Source organism: Molossus molossus, unplaced genomic scaffold (assembly GCF_014108415.1).
Source record: "Molossus molossus isolate mMolMol1 unplaced genomic scaffold, mMolMol1.p scaffold_m16_p_4, whole genome shotgun sequence".
NCBI lineage: Eukaryota > Metazoa > Chordata > Mammalia > Chiroptera > Molossidae > Molossus > Molossus molossus.
The window spans coordinates 78,057,428-78,074,402 of NW_023425377.1; the positions used below are offsets into that span (position 1 = coordinate 78,057,428).

The 16,975-nt window shown below is 46.4% G+C and overlaps 1 protein-coding gene across 2 annotated transcripts in view; it reads right to left on the bottom strand.

Moving 5' to 3' along the window:
* Positions 1 to 16,975, bottom strand: part of UHRF1 (ubiquitin like with PHD and ring finger domains 1) — a 44,574-nt gene that overhangs the window by 19,717 nt on the left and 7,882 nt on the right. For both annotated transcript variants that reach the window (XM_036240337.1, XM_036240338.1), the window contains exons 3-5: positions 10,024 to 10,296; positions 9,182 to 9,342; positions 6,144 to 6,359 (exon numbers count right to left, since the gene is read on the bottom strand). In XM_036240337.1, the coding sequence (XP_036096230.1) occupies positions 6,144 to 6,359; positions 9,182 to 9,342; positions 10,024 to 10,296 (650 nt within the window). The remainder of the gene's footprint in view (positions 1 to 6,143; positions 6,360 to 9,181; positions 9,343 to 10,023; positions 10,297 to 16,975) is intronic.

Sequence of the window (16,975 nt, forward strand, 5' to 3'; positions counted from 1 at the left end):
CCGCAGCTGTAGTTTGTCCCCGGCCCTGGTTGGGTCATGCGGGAGGCAGCCACTGGATGTGTCCGTTTCGAGTCGATGTTTTCTCTCTCTCTCTCTCTCTCTCCCCCTCCCTCCCTCCCACTCTATCTGAACAAAGAGTGGAGGGATGTCCTCAGGTGAGGATAAAAAAATTAAAAAGAAAATACAAAAGCTCCTCTAAGTTAAAATGACCCCGAGTCAATGTGACACTTATATCCATAACATCCAACAGAAATGACCGCGAGCCACAAACACGTGCCACATGGGTTGTTCCACATTTCCTAAGAACCACACTCAAAAAGTAAGAACAGATGGAATTAATGTGAATGTTTCATGTAACTCGATGTACACAAAATGTTATTTTAATATGTAATCAATAATAAAAAAATTATTAATAGCTTTTTTACAAAAATACTTTATTTTTTAGAGCAGTATTTGGCTCACAGCCAAATTCAACAGAAAGTACAGATTAATAGCTTTTTATAGTCTTTTTTAGCACTAAGTCTTCAAAATCCAGTATGCGTTTCATACTCACGGCACATCTCAGTATGCACTGGCCACATTTCAAGTGCTCGGTAGCACATGTGGCCCATGGCTATAGAAACTAGACAGCACTTCCCTGGCCAGTTTGGCTCAGAGGTTAGAGCGTCAGCCTGTGGACCAAGAATCCCGGGTTCAACTCCGGCCAAGGGAACCTGCCGTACCTTGGCTGTGGTTCGTCCCCGGCCCCAGTTGGGGTCATGTGGAAGGCAGCCAATAGATATGTCTCTCTCACATCAATGTTTCTCTCTCTCCTTCCCTCCCTCTCACTCTATCTTAAGATAAATGGAAAAATACCGTAAGGTGAGGATTTAAAAAAAGAAAAGAAACTGGACAGCACAGGTCTAGACCTATCGGCCAGTTCACAGGAAATGACACCGTGAAAATGCAGATGACAACATCCAGACTGCAGAAGTTCTATGGGACAAATGATCATGTTTTCTCAAATAAATTAAGAAAAGGGGGAAGATAGGAAACCTAAAGATAAAAGACTTAAAACATGCATATTGACCTAACTGAAATCTGTAGACATTATACTTAGATCCTGATCAAAGAAATGTTTTTTAAAAAAAGTGAGATAATTGGAAGATTGAACAATGGATTGAACATAATGGATTAAAAAGACTCAATTATATGTTGTTTACAAGAAACTCACTTCAAATTCAACTACATAGGTTGAAGGAAAGGGGAAAAAAAGATATACCATGCGAACAGTAATTTTTTAAAAAAGCAGGAGTATTCAATATACATGCACACATAAATCCTCAGATAAAGTAGACTTCAGAGCAAAGAAAATAACTAGAGACAAAGAAGGACATTACACAATGATAAAAAGACTGATTAACCAGGAAGACATAACTATCCTAAATGTGTACACACCAAAGAACAATCTCCTAATTATGAAGCTCAAAGGGGAAATAGACATATCCACAATTATAGCTGAGGACTTGGACAGCCCCTCATCAACAGATAGAAGTACTAGACAGAAAATCAGAAAGAATTAGAAGTTGTGAACAACACACTCAATCAACACAATCTAACTGATATAAAGGACATTCTACCAGACAGGAATACTTTTCTTTTTCAAAGAACCATGGAATATTCCACCAAAACAGACCTTATTCTGGGCCATAAAATAAACCTCAAGAAACGTAGAAGAACTGAAATCATAGGGAGTTATGTTCTTTCAACATAATGAAGGCAAGGGGGACTTCCGGTCAAGATGGCAGCATAGGTAAACGCGGTAGCGCGTCCTCCCACAACCACATCAAAGTTACAACTAAACTACAGAACAACCATCATTCAAAGCTGCCTGAAATCAAGCTGAATGGAAATCCTACAGCTACAAAATTAAAAAAGAACTGCATCGAGACTGGTAGGAGGGGCGGAGGCACAACGGGCTGGTCCCACAGCCACGTGTGGAAGATAAAAATCAGGAGGACACTTCAGCTGGGAAGGTCCTCCCTGAGGACCGAGGCGCCAGGGTTCCAGTGCCAGGAAGAGAAGTCCCCATAACTTCTGGCTGAAAAAACCAGCGGGAACTGAGGCGCAGGGAGGCTGAGGTGGCTGGAGCCCCAGGCAGCTCCCCTTAACGGGCCCGTGCACGGACTTACTGGGACTTGCTCCCTCTAAGCTCAGAGGGGAAGCAGCTTGAGGGGTGCCAGAGACACATAGGGAAGAACTGAGCTGTTTGGTATTGGAGCGAGGGCTGGAGAGGGGGCTTTCTCCTGAAGAGACATGCTATTAGAGGCCTTTGTTCCTTTGGAGAGCCCTTCCCTGGGGCGGCAGACAGAAGCCATATCTGGGTCTCCAGCAACCTGGCTCACACTGTTTGCCCCGCCCTGGTGATTCCGAGGCCCCGCCCCACCCAACTTTCAGGCCCACCCAAATGGTTGCCAGTTGCTTTACCATAGGATTGGCCTGTCTTGGATCCTGCTTCAGGTTTTCCTAAATTCTTTCAAACGAGCAGCATCTGGTCTCAGCTAACTCCATACCTCTCGTTAAGTAATACATAGAAACAAACACAGGGAGGCAGCCAAAATGAGGAGACAAAGAAACAGGTCCCAAATAAAAGAACACAACAAAACTCCAGGAAAAGAACTAAGAGAAATGGAGATAAGTAACCTAACAGATGCTGAGTTCAAAATATTGCTTAGAAGGATGGTCAATGAACTTAGTGAGAACCTCAGCAAACTTAGTGAGGGCCTCAAGAGCATAAAAAAGGACCAGTTAGAAATGAAGGATAGCCCTGGCCAGTTTGGCTCAGCAGTTGAAGAGTCGGCCTGAGGTCTGGAGAGACCTGGGTTCGGTCCCCGCTAGGGGCACGTGCTTTGGTTGTGGCTTGTCCCCGGCCCTGGTTGGTCGTGCGGGTGGCAGCCGCTCGATGTGTCCCTTTCACGTCAATGTTTCTTTCTCTCTCCCTCTCCCTCTCCCACTCTGTCTGAACAAAATATCAAAAAAGAAAAAAGAAAAAGAAATGAAGGATGCACAGTCAGAAATGAAGGAGGCACTAACTGAAATAAAGAATAATTTACACAGATTCAATTGTAGAGTAGGTAAAGCCAAAAAGCAAACCATCGAATTGGAAGGAAGCAAAAAACACCCAATCAGAACAGCAAAAAGAAGAAAGAATCCCAAAAAATAAGGATAGTGTAAGGAGCCTCTGGGACAACTTCAAACATGCCAACATTTGCATCTTGGGGGTGCCCGAAGATGAGAAAAAACAAGAAATCGAAAACCTGTTTGAAACAATAATGGCAGAAAATTTCCCTAACTTGGTGAAGGAAACAGACATACATGTCCAGGAAGCACAGAGAGTCCCAAACAAGATGCAGCCCAAGAGGCCCACACCAAGACATAACATCATCAAAATGCAAAAGGTTCAAGACAAAGAGAAAATCTTAAAAGCAGCAAGAGAAAAGCAGTTAGTTACCTACAAGGGAGCCCCCTTAAGACTGTCAGCTGATTTCTCAAAAGAAACTTTGCAGGCCAGAAGGGAGAGGCAAGAAATATTCAGAGTGATGAAAAGCAAGAACCTACAACCAAGATTACTCTATCCTGCAAAGCTGTCATTTAGAATCGATGGCCATATAAACAGTTTCCCTGACAAGAAAAAGCTAAAGGAGTTCATCACCACCAAACCGTTATTATATGAAATGTTGAAGGGTCTTCTTGAAGAAAAAAATTAAAAATATGAACAAACAAAATGGCAGTGAATACATGTGTATCAACAATTGAATCTACAAACAAAATGAACAAGCAGAACAGAAACATTCTCATAGATACAGAGAACATTTTGTTGGTTGCCAGATGGGAGGGGTGTTGGGGAAAGGTGAAGGGATTAAGAAGTTTAAATTGGTTGCTAGACTGACAAACCGAAAAAGGAAGGGGGTTGGGGGGTGGGAAGAAATAAACCAAAGTACTCATATGCATATGTGCATAACCAATGGACACAGACAACACTGTGGGCAAAGGCAGGAGAGGGATGGGAATGGGGAGGAGGGGAAAAATGAGGAACATCTGTAATACATTCAACAATAAAGATAAGTTTAAAAAATATAAAAATTATAAAAGAACATAATGAAGTCAAATCATAAATTAATAACTAAAAGACAATGCAGAAAGCTCTAAACATTTGGCAATTAAACAACACACTTCTAAATAAGCTAGCAGTCAAAAAGGAAGACTCAAAGGAAATAAAAAAAAAACAGAGAACCAAATAAAGAGAAAAATATAAATACCAGAAAGTGTGGAAAGCAGTTAAGGCAGTGCTTAGAGGGGAATTTATAGCACTAAAATGCTTACAAGAAATTTCTCAGATCACTAATCTAAGATGCTACCTCAAGAAACTAGAAAAAGAAGAGCAGAATCAATCCAAGGAAAGGAGAAAAGTAAAAGGATGAGAAAGGAAATTAATGAAATTGGAAACAATAGAGAAAAAGTGAAATAAAGGGTTGGTTATTTTTTCACAGTAACATCACTGCAGCCTCCTCCCTGGTGTCTCTGCTGCCACGCTGCCCCCTGCAGTCCATTCCCTGGGCTGCCAGAGTGGTGATTCTCAATCATAGGTCAAAGCATGCGGCGGCATTGCTCAAAATGCCCCAATGGGCCTTGGCCAATGAGGCTTAGAGCGTTGGCTTGTGCACCAAAGGGTCTCGGGTTCAATTCCCAATCAAGAGCACATACCTGGGTTGCAGGTTCAATATCCACCCAGGTCAGGGCTCGAGCAGGAGGCAACCAATCAACATGTCTCTGTCACATCAATATTTGTTTTTCTCTCCCCACCTTCCACTCTCTAAAAATCAAAAGAAATAAATATCCTCAGATGAGGAGTAACCCTACCCCCCAAAAAAAACTCACCGCAATGACTGCCAGCAAGAGAATAAACACCAGTTCTGTACCACTCCTGGCCATACTCTAAACGTCCAAACCCATGGAGGCTCCAGGCTCCACTCCTTGCTCGCTCCCTCCCTCCACTCTAGCCCACTGGACTCCTCACTAGGCCACAGATGTACCAGGAATGGCCCTGCCCCAGAACCTTTGCACCTATCTTTGCTTGGGACACTGTTGTCCAGATATGTGTCTATATTCACTATATACAATGTAGTGATATTCAGCCACCAAAAAAGGAAGGTCTGACACAAGCTACTACATGGATGAACTTTGAGGACACTATGCTGAATGAAATAAGCCAGACACAAAAAGACAAATACTACTATGTGATTCCACTCATATGAGGTCCCCGGAGGAGGGACAGAAAGAAGATGGTAGGTGTCAGGCTGGGGGAGGGGGAGAGGAAGGGAGAATTAGTGTTTAATGAAAATAGTTTGTTTGGGATGATGAAAAAGTTCTAAATATGGGATAGTGTTAATGGTATCGATGGTTGCACAACAATGTGAATGTACTTAATGCCCCTAATATACACTAAAAAGGTTAGGATGGTAAATTTTTTGTTATGTATTATTTTAACACACACCTACAGAGAAAGGCAAATTAGAACAGAGGCTGGCAAATATTTTCTGCAAAAAGCCAAAAAAGTTTTCAGTCTCATTCCCAACTACTCAAATGTGCACTTCCAACACAAAAGGAGCCACAGATAATCAGTGAACAGATGGGTATGGCTATGTCAATAAAACTTTATTTGACAAAACAGCAAAGGACCGAATCTGGCCTGCAGTCTGCTGACCCTGGATGTGGAGCACACCACTGTGTGGATTTGTTTGTTTATGTGTATGTTTATGCTTGTTAATGCACAGAATGTCCCTGGAAGGTCATGGGAACAGTCGTGTCTCCAGAAAGGAGAACTGGTGACCAAGAGACAGAGAGCAGGGAAAATATTCACTGTGTGGCTTTCAGTACCTTCTGGATTTTGGTACATCTGAAGTTCTTACCTATTTGCCAAATCGAAACAAATAAAAGAGAACAAGGCAGGCTGAAATCTCCATCTGGGGCTCAGAGATGGTTCCTGAGCAGGAGCATGAGGGGGTCAGTCTCAGAACGATCACCAGGAGCTGAGCTGAGCAGGAAGTTGGAGTGAAACCCCAGAGGGGAGGCCAGGTGGAGGCACCAGCTGGATTGCCACTCACCCGAGCCTGACGTTGGCGTACAGCTCCCTCACTGTCCGGGTCTCACGCTTCCGCACGATCTCTGCATCATACCAGAAGCCTCGATCCTTCGGGTTATCAGGGTTGTAGTTGACCATGACCTCCTGGCCCACCTCCAGCTCCTGCCATTTGAGGATGTGTCGGGCACGGGCCCGGACGTCCCGTGAGCTCATCTGGACCACACCGTTCTCCGGGTAGCTGGGAGGAAAACCCCATGCTCAGATCCCAGGATTAACACCAGACCACTTTCCCTCCGTGAAGAGAAAAGCAAGGAGGAGAAGGCCACACACGACATAGCTGTTATTCTCATCCCAGCAGCAAGTAAATTCCCCTCTGCTGGTGTCAAAATTACACAGGTACAGAAGACAGGTTTCAATTACAAAAGGTGTTATTTGGGTTGATCCTGTGTCTCCCAAAAACATATGCTGGAAGTCTAACCCTTGGCACCTCGAAATGGAACCTTATTTGGAAATAGGGTCTTTGCAGATGTAATCAAGTTACGATGAAGCCACACTGCCGTAACCCATTATAACTGGTGTCCTTACAAGGGGAAAACAGTGACAGAGACAGAGGAGAATGACACATGAAGGCAGAGACTGAGATTAATGTGGCCACAAGCCAAGGATTGTCGGCCACCACCAGAAGAGCTGGAAGAGGCAGAAAGGATTCTCCCCTACAGGTTTCAAGAAAACCAGTGGCCCAGCTAACACCTTGATTTTGGCCTCCAGAATTGTAAGAATGAACTATCATTATAAGCAACCCAGTCTGTGGTACTTTGTTACAGCAGTCCTAGAAATTGATACAGAAAGAAATCTGGGGAGGGTAAAAAGCTAACTTTTCCCACATGCACGTTTTGAAAATGATTTTTGCAGAGGGACACACATTATTTCATTTATGTAAATATAATGCATTGGACATTAGGACATAATGGGAAGTCATTATTCTAGATACGCAGGAACATTCTGGCAGCCTTATGAAAGGCATAAATTAATTGGGCTGAAAGAAACAAATTCTAGCCCAGAAAGTGTGGCTCAGTGGATTGAGCGTCATCCCATGGACTGAGAGGTCCCAGTTCGATTCCCAGTCAGGGCATATGCCTGGGTTGCGGGTTCAATCGCCAGTAGGGAACATGCAGGAGGCAGTGGATCAATGTCTCTCTCTCACATTGATGTTTCTATCTCTCTTTCCTGTCCCTTCTCTCTAAAAAAAAAAAAATCACTAAAAATATATTTTAAAAAGAAACAAATTCACCCTCGCCGGTTTGGCTCAGCAGTTAGAGCATCGGCCCACAGACCAAAGAGTTCCTGGTTCAGTTCCCACAGAGGGCACATACCTCGGTTGCGGTTTGTCCCTGGCCCCAGTTGGGGTCCTGTGGGTGGCAGCCACTCAGTGTGTCTCTCTCACATCAATGTTTCTTTCTCTCTCTTCCTCCCTCTCCCCCTCTCTATCTGAAGATAAATGCAAAAATGTCCTCGAGTGAGAATTAAAAAAAAAAAAATTCTATCAGAAACAAAGTTAAACCTCAGCTGTGAGGGAACAACCCCAAATCTATCACGAGTGGCTGTATCACCTGGCACCCATTATTTTCACTAGTAAACCAAGAAAAACAAGGGTTGCCAAACTTTTCCTGTAAAGGGCAGGAGTAAATAATTTTGGCTCTGTGAGCTAGAAGTCTCTATCACGAACACTCAGCTGTGCAGCTATCACCAAGAAAGCACTCACAGACAGTATGCAAACAAATGGGAGTTGCTGTCTTTCAATACAGCTTCACTTACAAAAACAGCGGTGGGCCAGATTTGGCCCTCAGGCCTTAGTTTGCATCCCCTAACCAAGAGAATGGGAATCTTGTGTCTACTATAATTCCTTACTCAATTACTTCAGTAATTTGTATGGAGCTAGTAAGCTTAGTATGTGCCAGAAACTTGGGTAGACAGTAGGGACCCAGCAGAGAACCAGATGGAGATCCTGTGCCCCCTGCAATGTGAGCTCCCCGGAAGCAGACATGTTTCCCCTATGTCATGGACTAAACTGCACCTCCCCCAATGTGACTATATTTGCAGATAATAAAGTTAAATGAGGTCATATGGTTGGGTCCCTAATCTGATGGGGTTGGTGTCCTTATCAGAGGAGATACCAGCCCTGGTTGGTTTGGCTCAGCAGTTAGAGTTTCGGCCCTCAGACCAAAGAGTTGCAGGTTCGATTCCGGTTAAGGGCACATACCTCGATTGCAGTTAGATCCCCAGCCCTAGCTGGGGTCCTACAGGAGGCAACCAAGGGAGGCAACCAATCAATGTGTCTCTCTCATGCCAATGTCTCTGTCTCTGTCTCTCTCTCTCAATCCCTCCCTCCCTCCCTCCCTACCACTCTCTCTGAAAAATCAATGGAAAAATATCCTCGGATGAAGATGAAAAAAAAGAGAGAGAGAAGACCCCAGAGCTCTCTCTTTCCATGTGAAAACACAGTGAGAAGCCAGCCAAGAAGACAGTCCTCCCCAGGAAGCAACCCTGCCAATGCTTTGATCTTGGACTTCCAACCTCCAACTGTGAGGAAAGAAATGTCTGCTGGTCAAGCCACCCAACATGCGGTATGCCGGCAGGGCGGCCCAAGCCTAGTAAGACACTCTCTGGGTTCACAGACAATTCCCTGTGCCCAGCATAGGGCCTGACACACAGAGTATGTGCTCAATAAATACTCACACATTCCAGTGAGGGAGAGAGACGATAAACATGTAAGACAGTTTCAGGTGGTACCAGGGATATGTGATATGAATAAAATAGGAAATGGGGGAGGGGATCTGACTAGAAGATCAGAGCACAGTTCTCTGAGGAGACCTGAGGAGGGCTCATCCTAGCTTTGGGTCCCCATGACACTAATCCTCTAGGGGTGGCCTCCTGTGGGGTTTGGGAACATGAGGGTGGGGGCCTCGAATCCTCACCATCATCCCCAAGGCTGTGCCAAACTCCAGGTTCTATATATACAGAGCCAACAGCTCAGGCCCACCTGCCTGCAATGATACTCACTCATCATATTTCACGTGATAAATGACATCTTCTTCCAGGGTGGAACAGGAGGTGGAGCTGCAGGGTTCATCCTGAGATGGTGCCTTCCTCGTCACCCTGACAACCTGGGCCTCAAACCAAGCTCCCATGTTCGTGTCCCGAGCATCGACATACTCATTGACCTGCAAAGGAAAAGGAAACTCTCTCATCCGACCCAGGGAAGGAAATCTGATCAGCAACACCAACAAGGGCCTGTTTTGATTCTTGGCACTGGCTGCTTCAGGCCTGAGACATAAACTCAAACGCCTGAAACAGGGTTTCTCAACTGCAGCACTGTGGATATCTAGGTCACTCTGTGACGGACTATCCTGGGCACTGTGGAGGTGCTGAACAGCATCTCTGGCCCCCACCACTCTATGTCAGCAGTACCCCCAGTTGTGACATCCACAGATGTCCCAAGATGTTGCCAGTGTCCCTGGAAGCAGGATCAGCCCAAGGAGGCCAGAACTGCCCATTTCTCAAGAGAAGCTGAAAATCCATATCATTACATGAAATTTCATGATGGTAGAGGATGGCAGTGAATTCACAATTTTACAGCCACTGCAAAAGCCAGAGCCGACACCCAGGATTCTGCTTTAGGGATCAGGAAAGAAATCTGGAGTAGTGTATGTTTCTGCCAAAGAAACTTCAGGAGGTTTTCATGGCAGGACTGGGAGTGCCCAGCCACAGGGATGGAGGGGAGCTGGCCCAGCCTCATGAGCTTACAGCTGGATGGTAAAGAAGCCAAAGACAGAGGAGTGTGGGGAGTACTGCTTAGGGGTACAGAGACCGGCCAGACCTCAAGCCTTCTGCAGTAGCCTCACCTTGTACAGGCCCAGCTCAGTCTCATCCCATACATCCTCATCCGCTAAGCCTGCCTTCCCGTCCGCCTCCACAGCTGCCTCGCCGCTATTTGAGGACTTGTCCGACTCGCTCTGGCCCAGGCAGCAGCCAGAATCTGTGTCAGAAAGCTCGGAGTCTCTCTCCTTGCTGCTGCTGCTGCTGGGCTGGGGAAGCACAAGGCTCTGCCGAACCAGGAGCTGGATGGTGTCATTCAGGCGAACATCGTAGTCAAAGAGGGTGTGGCCATTCTCCATCTGCAGAGATAACAAGAGAGATCACTCACCTGCCAGACATTCAGTGTGTCTGCTGGGTGCCAGGCAGCATGAACACGTCATGAGCAAAGAACTGAATCTGCTCTCGGATTATGGGACAATAAAACCTGTCCCCTCCTGGGTATGCACACTGACACCCCCTCCCCAGCGTCCCCAGACCCTCTCAAATGAGGACTCCTGGAGTCATACAGTAAATGTCTCTGCGAACACACAATATAACTGTGCTGTGTGCTGTGGACATGCACTGGGTATCAGGGGAGACTTCCTTAGTACCCTATGTTTTACAACTTCTGTTACAGTAAACATGCACTGTCTTTATCACTAGTTCTCAAATGAGGGCAATCCAGCATACAGGGGACACTGGCCACAATGTCTGGGGACATCTATGGTTGTCTCGATGGGGTAGGTAGGACCAGAAATGCTGCCAAACCTCCCACAGTACCGAGGACGGCACCCCACAGACAATGACCTGGCCCCAATGTCAGCAGTGCCCAGGGAGGACACCTAGCCTGCGTGAGCCCAAGAAGACATATATCCCATCATCCACCAGTCTCCTTTGTAAGGCTCTAAGATCAGGTCTTACCCACCCAGGGCAGCTTTCCAGATCCATTAATTCCACCCCTCTCTGTTAACTCCTTTATCCTAATTCCACCCACACTAGACACCTGCTAACAGGACCCTGTGGCCAGCACAGCTCAGAAATCTACACCCCTGGGTGTAATTCGGCAGGTATGAAGGAGTTTTCTGTCTTCTGAGTTGCATCCCAACAGCACAAAAGGCCGAGGAGTTGCCTTTTATTGGAAACTATCCCACTGCACTCCACCAATACCCAACAAGAACCTGCAAGTGCATCTCACTCTATCCAGATGCCACTAAGGCAGGTTAGTGCCCTCGGCAATGTGACACTGGGTGGACCGTTCTCTATGGGGGCCGTCTCAAGCACTGCAAGGTGTTGGGCAGCATCCCTGGCCCCTACCCACAACGCCAGGAGCTCCCACAGTTATGGCAACCACAGATATTTCCAAACTTCCAGTGTCCCCTTGGGGCAGGGGCAGAACAACCTGGTTCAGAAGCAGTGCCCTAAAGAAAAGTGAATAGAGAGGAAAGCATACACAGAAAAATCAACTTTCCCTCCTCTCCAGTTTTTACCAAAAACTGATGTTCCAAAGGGTTGGTTGTCATGAACATGCAAATAGGACTGGGGTCACAGTGGAGGCAAGTTCCACGGTCCAAGGTCGTCACCCTTCAGTCCAGTAGTTATTCTTTCTTCATCACAAACCTGAGAATCTGATGGATGATGACCCCTGTCCCCCAGAAAAATGCATCTGAACACACTACCACTTGCCTAAGCTGTAGAGGCTGCCAGGGTCCCTCTGAAACCCCCTAAATGTCTAGGGCCCCCTCTACCTGCTCACCCAGCACAAAGTGAAAGCCTGTCTGGCACTGCCCAGGTACCACAGGGAGGCCAGAGAGACCTAGATGCGGCACCAGCTCTCCAACAGGGGCAACACAGAACCATGACACCAGGTTAGAAGTAACACGAACGGAAAGGAAGAGACAGGTCAACCTGTGTGCACCCGTTTACAGCAGCCACAGTAGCCTAAGGATGGACACAACCCAAGTGTCCCCTGATGGGTGAATGGATAAACACAATATGCGTAGCCACACTCTGGAATATTATTCAGCCATGAAAAGGAGTGAAGCGTTGACACTCGCTATAACATGAATGAAACCTTGAAAACATGATGCTCAAAAGGCCACATAGTGTGAGATTCCATTTATATAAAATATCCAGAACAGGCAAATCCACAGAGACAGGAAGTGAGTCAATGGTCGTCAGGGGCTAGGGGAGAAAGATGGAGAATAGGGCAGTGATAGCTAAAAGGTACTTTCTTTTGGATGAAAATGTCTTAAAATTTACTGGGGTGGCGGTTACAAATCACTGTAAATATAGAGCAGAATATTGAACTACATATTTTACTTATTTATTTTTCTTTATTAATTTGAGAGAGAGAGGAAGGGAGAGGAAGAGAGAGAAAGAAACATCGATGAGAGAGAACACTGATTGGCCGCCTCCTGCATGGCCCACACTGGGGATCAGACCCACAACCTGGGCTTGTGCCCTGACCAGGAATCAAACTGGTGACCTCTTGGTGCATGGGTCGATGCTCAACCACTGAGCCACACTGGCCGGGCTGAATCGCATATTTTAAAGGGATAAATTGTATGGTATCAGCTCAATCTCAATAAAGCTACTTAAAAAAAAGGCCCTGGCCATCGTGACTCAGTTGGTTGAGCGTCTTCCCATGCACCGAAAGGTCACCAGTTTGATTCCTGGTCAGGGCACATGCCCAGGTTGCAGGTTCAATCCCTGGTCTGGGTGAGTACAAGAGGCAACCAATCGATATTTGTCTCACATCAGTGTTTCCCTCTCTCTCTCCCTCTCCCTTCCTCTCGCTCTAAAATCAATAGAAATATTTTTTTAAATAAGAAAAGAAGCCCTGGCCGGTTTGGCTCAGCAGTGAAAGTGTCAGCCAGCAGACCAATGAGTCGCGGGTTCGATTCTGCCCAAGGGCACATACCTCAGTTATGGTTCATCCCTGGCTCTGGTCAGGGTCATGCAGAAGGCAACCAGTCGATGTGTCCCTCTCACATGGATGTTTCCCTCTCTCTCTCTCCCCCTTCTCACTCTACCTGAAGATATTTGAGAAAATATCCTCGGGAGGGGATTTTAAAAAAGGCTCAGTGGTTAGAGCATCAGCCTGTGGACCAAGGAGTCGCAGGTTTGATTCCAGTCAAGGGCATGTACCTCGATTGTGGTTCGTCCCTAGCCCTGGTCGGGATCATGCAGGAGGCAACCAGTCAATGTGTCTCTATCACATCAATGTTTCTTTCTCCCCCACCCACTCTGTCTCTATCTCTGTCTCTGTCTCTGTCTCTCTCCTTCCCTCCCTCCCACTCTATCTGAAGATAAACAGAAAAACGTCCTCGGGTGAGGATTTTTTAAAAAAAGGAAAGAAGGCTACATATATGTAATTCCAACTACAGATGGTCCTCGACTTACGATGGTTCAACTTGTGGTTTTTCCACTTTCTTCTAACCACTGAGCCAAACCAGCCATGGCTGAGTTTTTCACTTTTTGATGGTACGAAAGCATTACGCATTCAGTAGCAGCCGTACTTTGAATTCTGAGTTAGGATCTTGTCCCAGGCTGGTGTATGGAGTCCTATCCCTCCCATGCTGCGGGTAGTGGCAGTGAGAGGCTTCTGCCCAACCGACGGCTAACGTAAGTGTTCTGTTCACGACAGGCTGCGCTAAACTGTGATGCTTGGTAAGTCAGAGGTATTAAATACATTTTTGACTTAAAATATTTTCAACCTAGGATAAGTTTGTCGGGATGTAACCCATCGTATGTCAGAGAACATCTGTATATGACATTTTGGAAAAGGCAAGACTATGGAGACAGTAAAAGGATCAGCAGTTGCTAAGAGGTGGAGGAAGGAAGATAAATAAGTGCGGCAAAAAATATTTTTAAAGGCAATGAAACTACTGTGTGTGTGTAGTTTCCAAACCCATGGACTGTATGACACCAAGCATGAATCCCAATGGAACCTATGGACTCTGGGTGACTATGAGGTGTTGATATAGGTTCACCAGTTCTAACGAATGCACGACAGTGGGCTGTGGTGAGTATATGGGAAATCTCCAAACCTGCCTCTTTATTTTGCTGAGAAGGTAAGATTGATCTCAAAAATAAAGTTTATTAATTTTAAAAAAAGATGGAGAGGGACAAATGTCCCCAGTTTAACTGTGACAAGGAAACCAGCAGAGGGCAAGCCAAATGGCCATAAAAAGGATAAACAAGACATTCGCACCTGGGGCCCAGCACTTCCCCTCATTCGGCCAGCTCATTCTCTGTGGGGGGCCACCCTGGGCACTTCTGAGCACTGAACAGCATCCCTGGCCTCTACCCACACCTAATGCCACGAGCACCCCCACTCATGACAACTCCAGATGTCCCCAGACATGGCCCAGTGTCTCCTGGGGGGAGATGCCCCCAAGTGAGAACCAGTAAGCTAGAGAGACCCTCACATGTGCTTGAGAAACACGGACACTACTGTTCCTTCCTGGTACATTCACAGAAGCATTATCTGCAAGCAAAACTGTGGCTTATTCACCTGGCTGGTTTGGCTCAGCAATTAGTGTGTCAGCCTGCAGACCAAAGGGTCACGGGTTTGATACCTGGTCAAGGGCACTGGGTTGCAGGTTCGATCCCTGGTCAGGGTCATGAGGGAGGCAAACAATCAGTGTCTAATACCGAGGTTTCTCTCTCTCTCCCTCCCTTCCACTCTATCTAAGAATTAATAGAAAAATACCCTCGGGTAAGGATTAGCATAAACAAAACTGTGGCTTATTCATACAAAAGAATATTACACAATTGTGAGTGACAGTGAAATGCAGCGAAGTAGATGTGTCTCACACACACATCAAGGGAAATGCAAACTTCAGAGGACGAGAAAATCCTAGCCACGCGGACAACAAAGAGGCAGTGGAAGAGCTGAGCCAGAAGGGAACACATGATCAGATTTCTGTTTCACAAAGAGCACCGGACAGAGGCCGAGTTGGAGAAAAGAGAGGCCAAGCTGGGAGGAAGAGGTAAGAGAAGAGGTAGAATGCACCAGAATGGCCACTGGGGAGGCAGAAGAGGGGTGGAAAGTGCCACATAGACACTGAGGCAGAGGGGATCCTGATTTGGGCTCAGCATCCATGCCACTCTTCTCTCGTGTTATTTTTCTACTGACAACACCTCCCACCAGTTGAGCCTCTTGCTGGGCCTGAGCTGACCCCTCACCTCCATGACAGTTAGGAAGCCAGGCTGACAGAAGCCTACCAAATTGCTCAGGGCCTGGGTTCCGTGGAGGTGACACGCCTGCCCATGCAAGGGTGCAGGCAGAGGCAGGATGTGGGCAGGAAAGGGGACACTCAGGCTGGGCCAGGCTAGCATGAAGCTCCACCTCCAGGACATAATTCACAAGCTAGTCTGGCTGCATCCAGAGGCCCCTTCTGGAACTTTCCAAAAGGGCCCCGCAGTCAGCAGAAAGAAGATTGCACAACTGTTTGTTATGGTGAGGAGGTGTATTGTGTGCCCCTCTTCCCCCACCCTGCTTCCCCAAAGCTGTGCAGAAACAGTTAGGAACCACAAGGAGAGAGGATGGGCACAGGCCTACCCTATGCTAACATGTCCGCAGGAGGCGACTGAATAGTCAAAGGTTTGGGTTCATTAGTGAGATCCTAAATTTCAACCAAGGCATTAATAAAAGCTATAAAAACTGCATAACAAATGAGCAGCACCTTACGTTAGAGATTCCAGTGTTAAAATTACACTTTAAGTTAAAATGCTGAACAACCAAAATTTCCACCAAAAATTCCTTAAATTGTCTGTAGTAAAACATGTAGTTGTACCTAGATATCCACGGGGAATCGGGTCCTGAACCCTCAAGGACACCCACATTGTCAGATGCTCAATTCCCTTACAGAAAAATGGCACAGTATTTGCACATAACCTATATTTGCACACAGGCTACAGCAGGGTACATAGAGCAGGGCACGCCTACATATCCCTTCAATTGTGTGGATGGTAGTGCTTGGCACATGGCAAATTCAAGTTTTGCTTTTCGGAATTTCTGCGCTTTCTACCCCACCTCCTAAATATTTTTTTGATCTACGGTTGATCGAATCTGTGGATACAAAACCTGTGTCAGGCCCTGGCTGGTATGGTCAGTGGTAAAAGCATTGCCCGTGGACCAAAGACTCCCGGGTTCAATTCCGACCAAGGGCACAACCTCGGTTGCAGTTCGTCCCCGGCCCGGTTGGGGTCATGCAGGTGGCAACCAATCAATGTGTCTCTCTCACATCGATGTTTCTCTCCCTCTCTCTCTCTCTCTCTAGCTCTATCTGAAGATTGATGTAAAAATATCCTCAAGTGAGGATCAAAAAAAAGACAGCCCCACTGGTGTGGCTCAGTGGTTAAGCGTCAACCCATGCACCCAGAGGTCACTGGTTTGATTCCCTGTCAGGGCACGTGCCCAGGTTGTGGGCCCGATCCCCAGTGGGGGGCATGCAGGAGGCAGCCGATCAATGTTCTCTCTCTTTGATGTTTCTCTCTTTCCGTTCCCCCCCTCTAAAAATCAATAAAAAAATATATATATTTAAAAAACAAAACCTGTGTCAGCCAGTGCACCAAAGAGTCGAGGGTTTGATTCCCAGTCAAGGGCAAGTACCTCAGTTGTGGGTTCGATCCCCGGCAACAGTCAGGTTGTGCAGGAGGCAGCCAATCAATGTCTCTCCCATAGCCCACAGTGATGTTCTCTCTCTCTCTCTCTCTCTCTCTCTCTCTCTCTCTCTCTCCCCCTCCCTTCCTCCTTCTCACTCTGTCTAAAAAAATCAGTGAAAAAACATCCTCAGGTGAGGATTAAAAAACAAACAAACAAACAAAAAACTCTGCAGATATGGAGGACTGACTGTATGTGATTTGGGGCAGATAACCCTGTACTGCAGATTCAGGTCTGAAGGCAAAACTGCCTATGGTTTGTTTGTTTTTGTTGTTGATTTTAAAAGAGAAGAAGGGTAGGAGAGGAGGAGGAAGAGAGAAACAAAGACA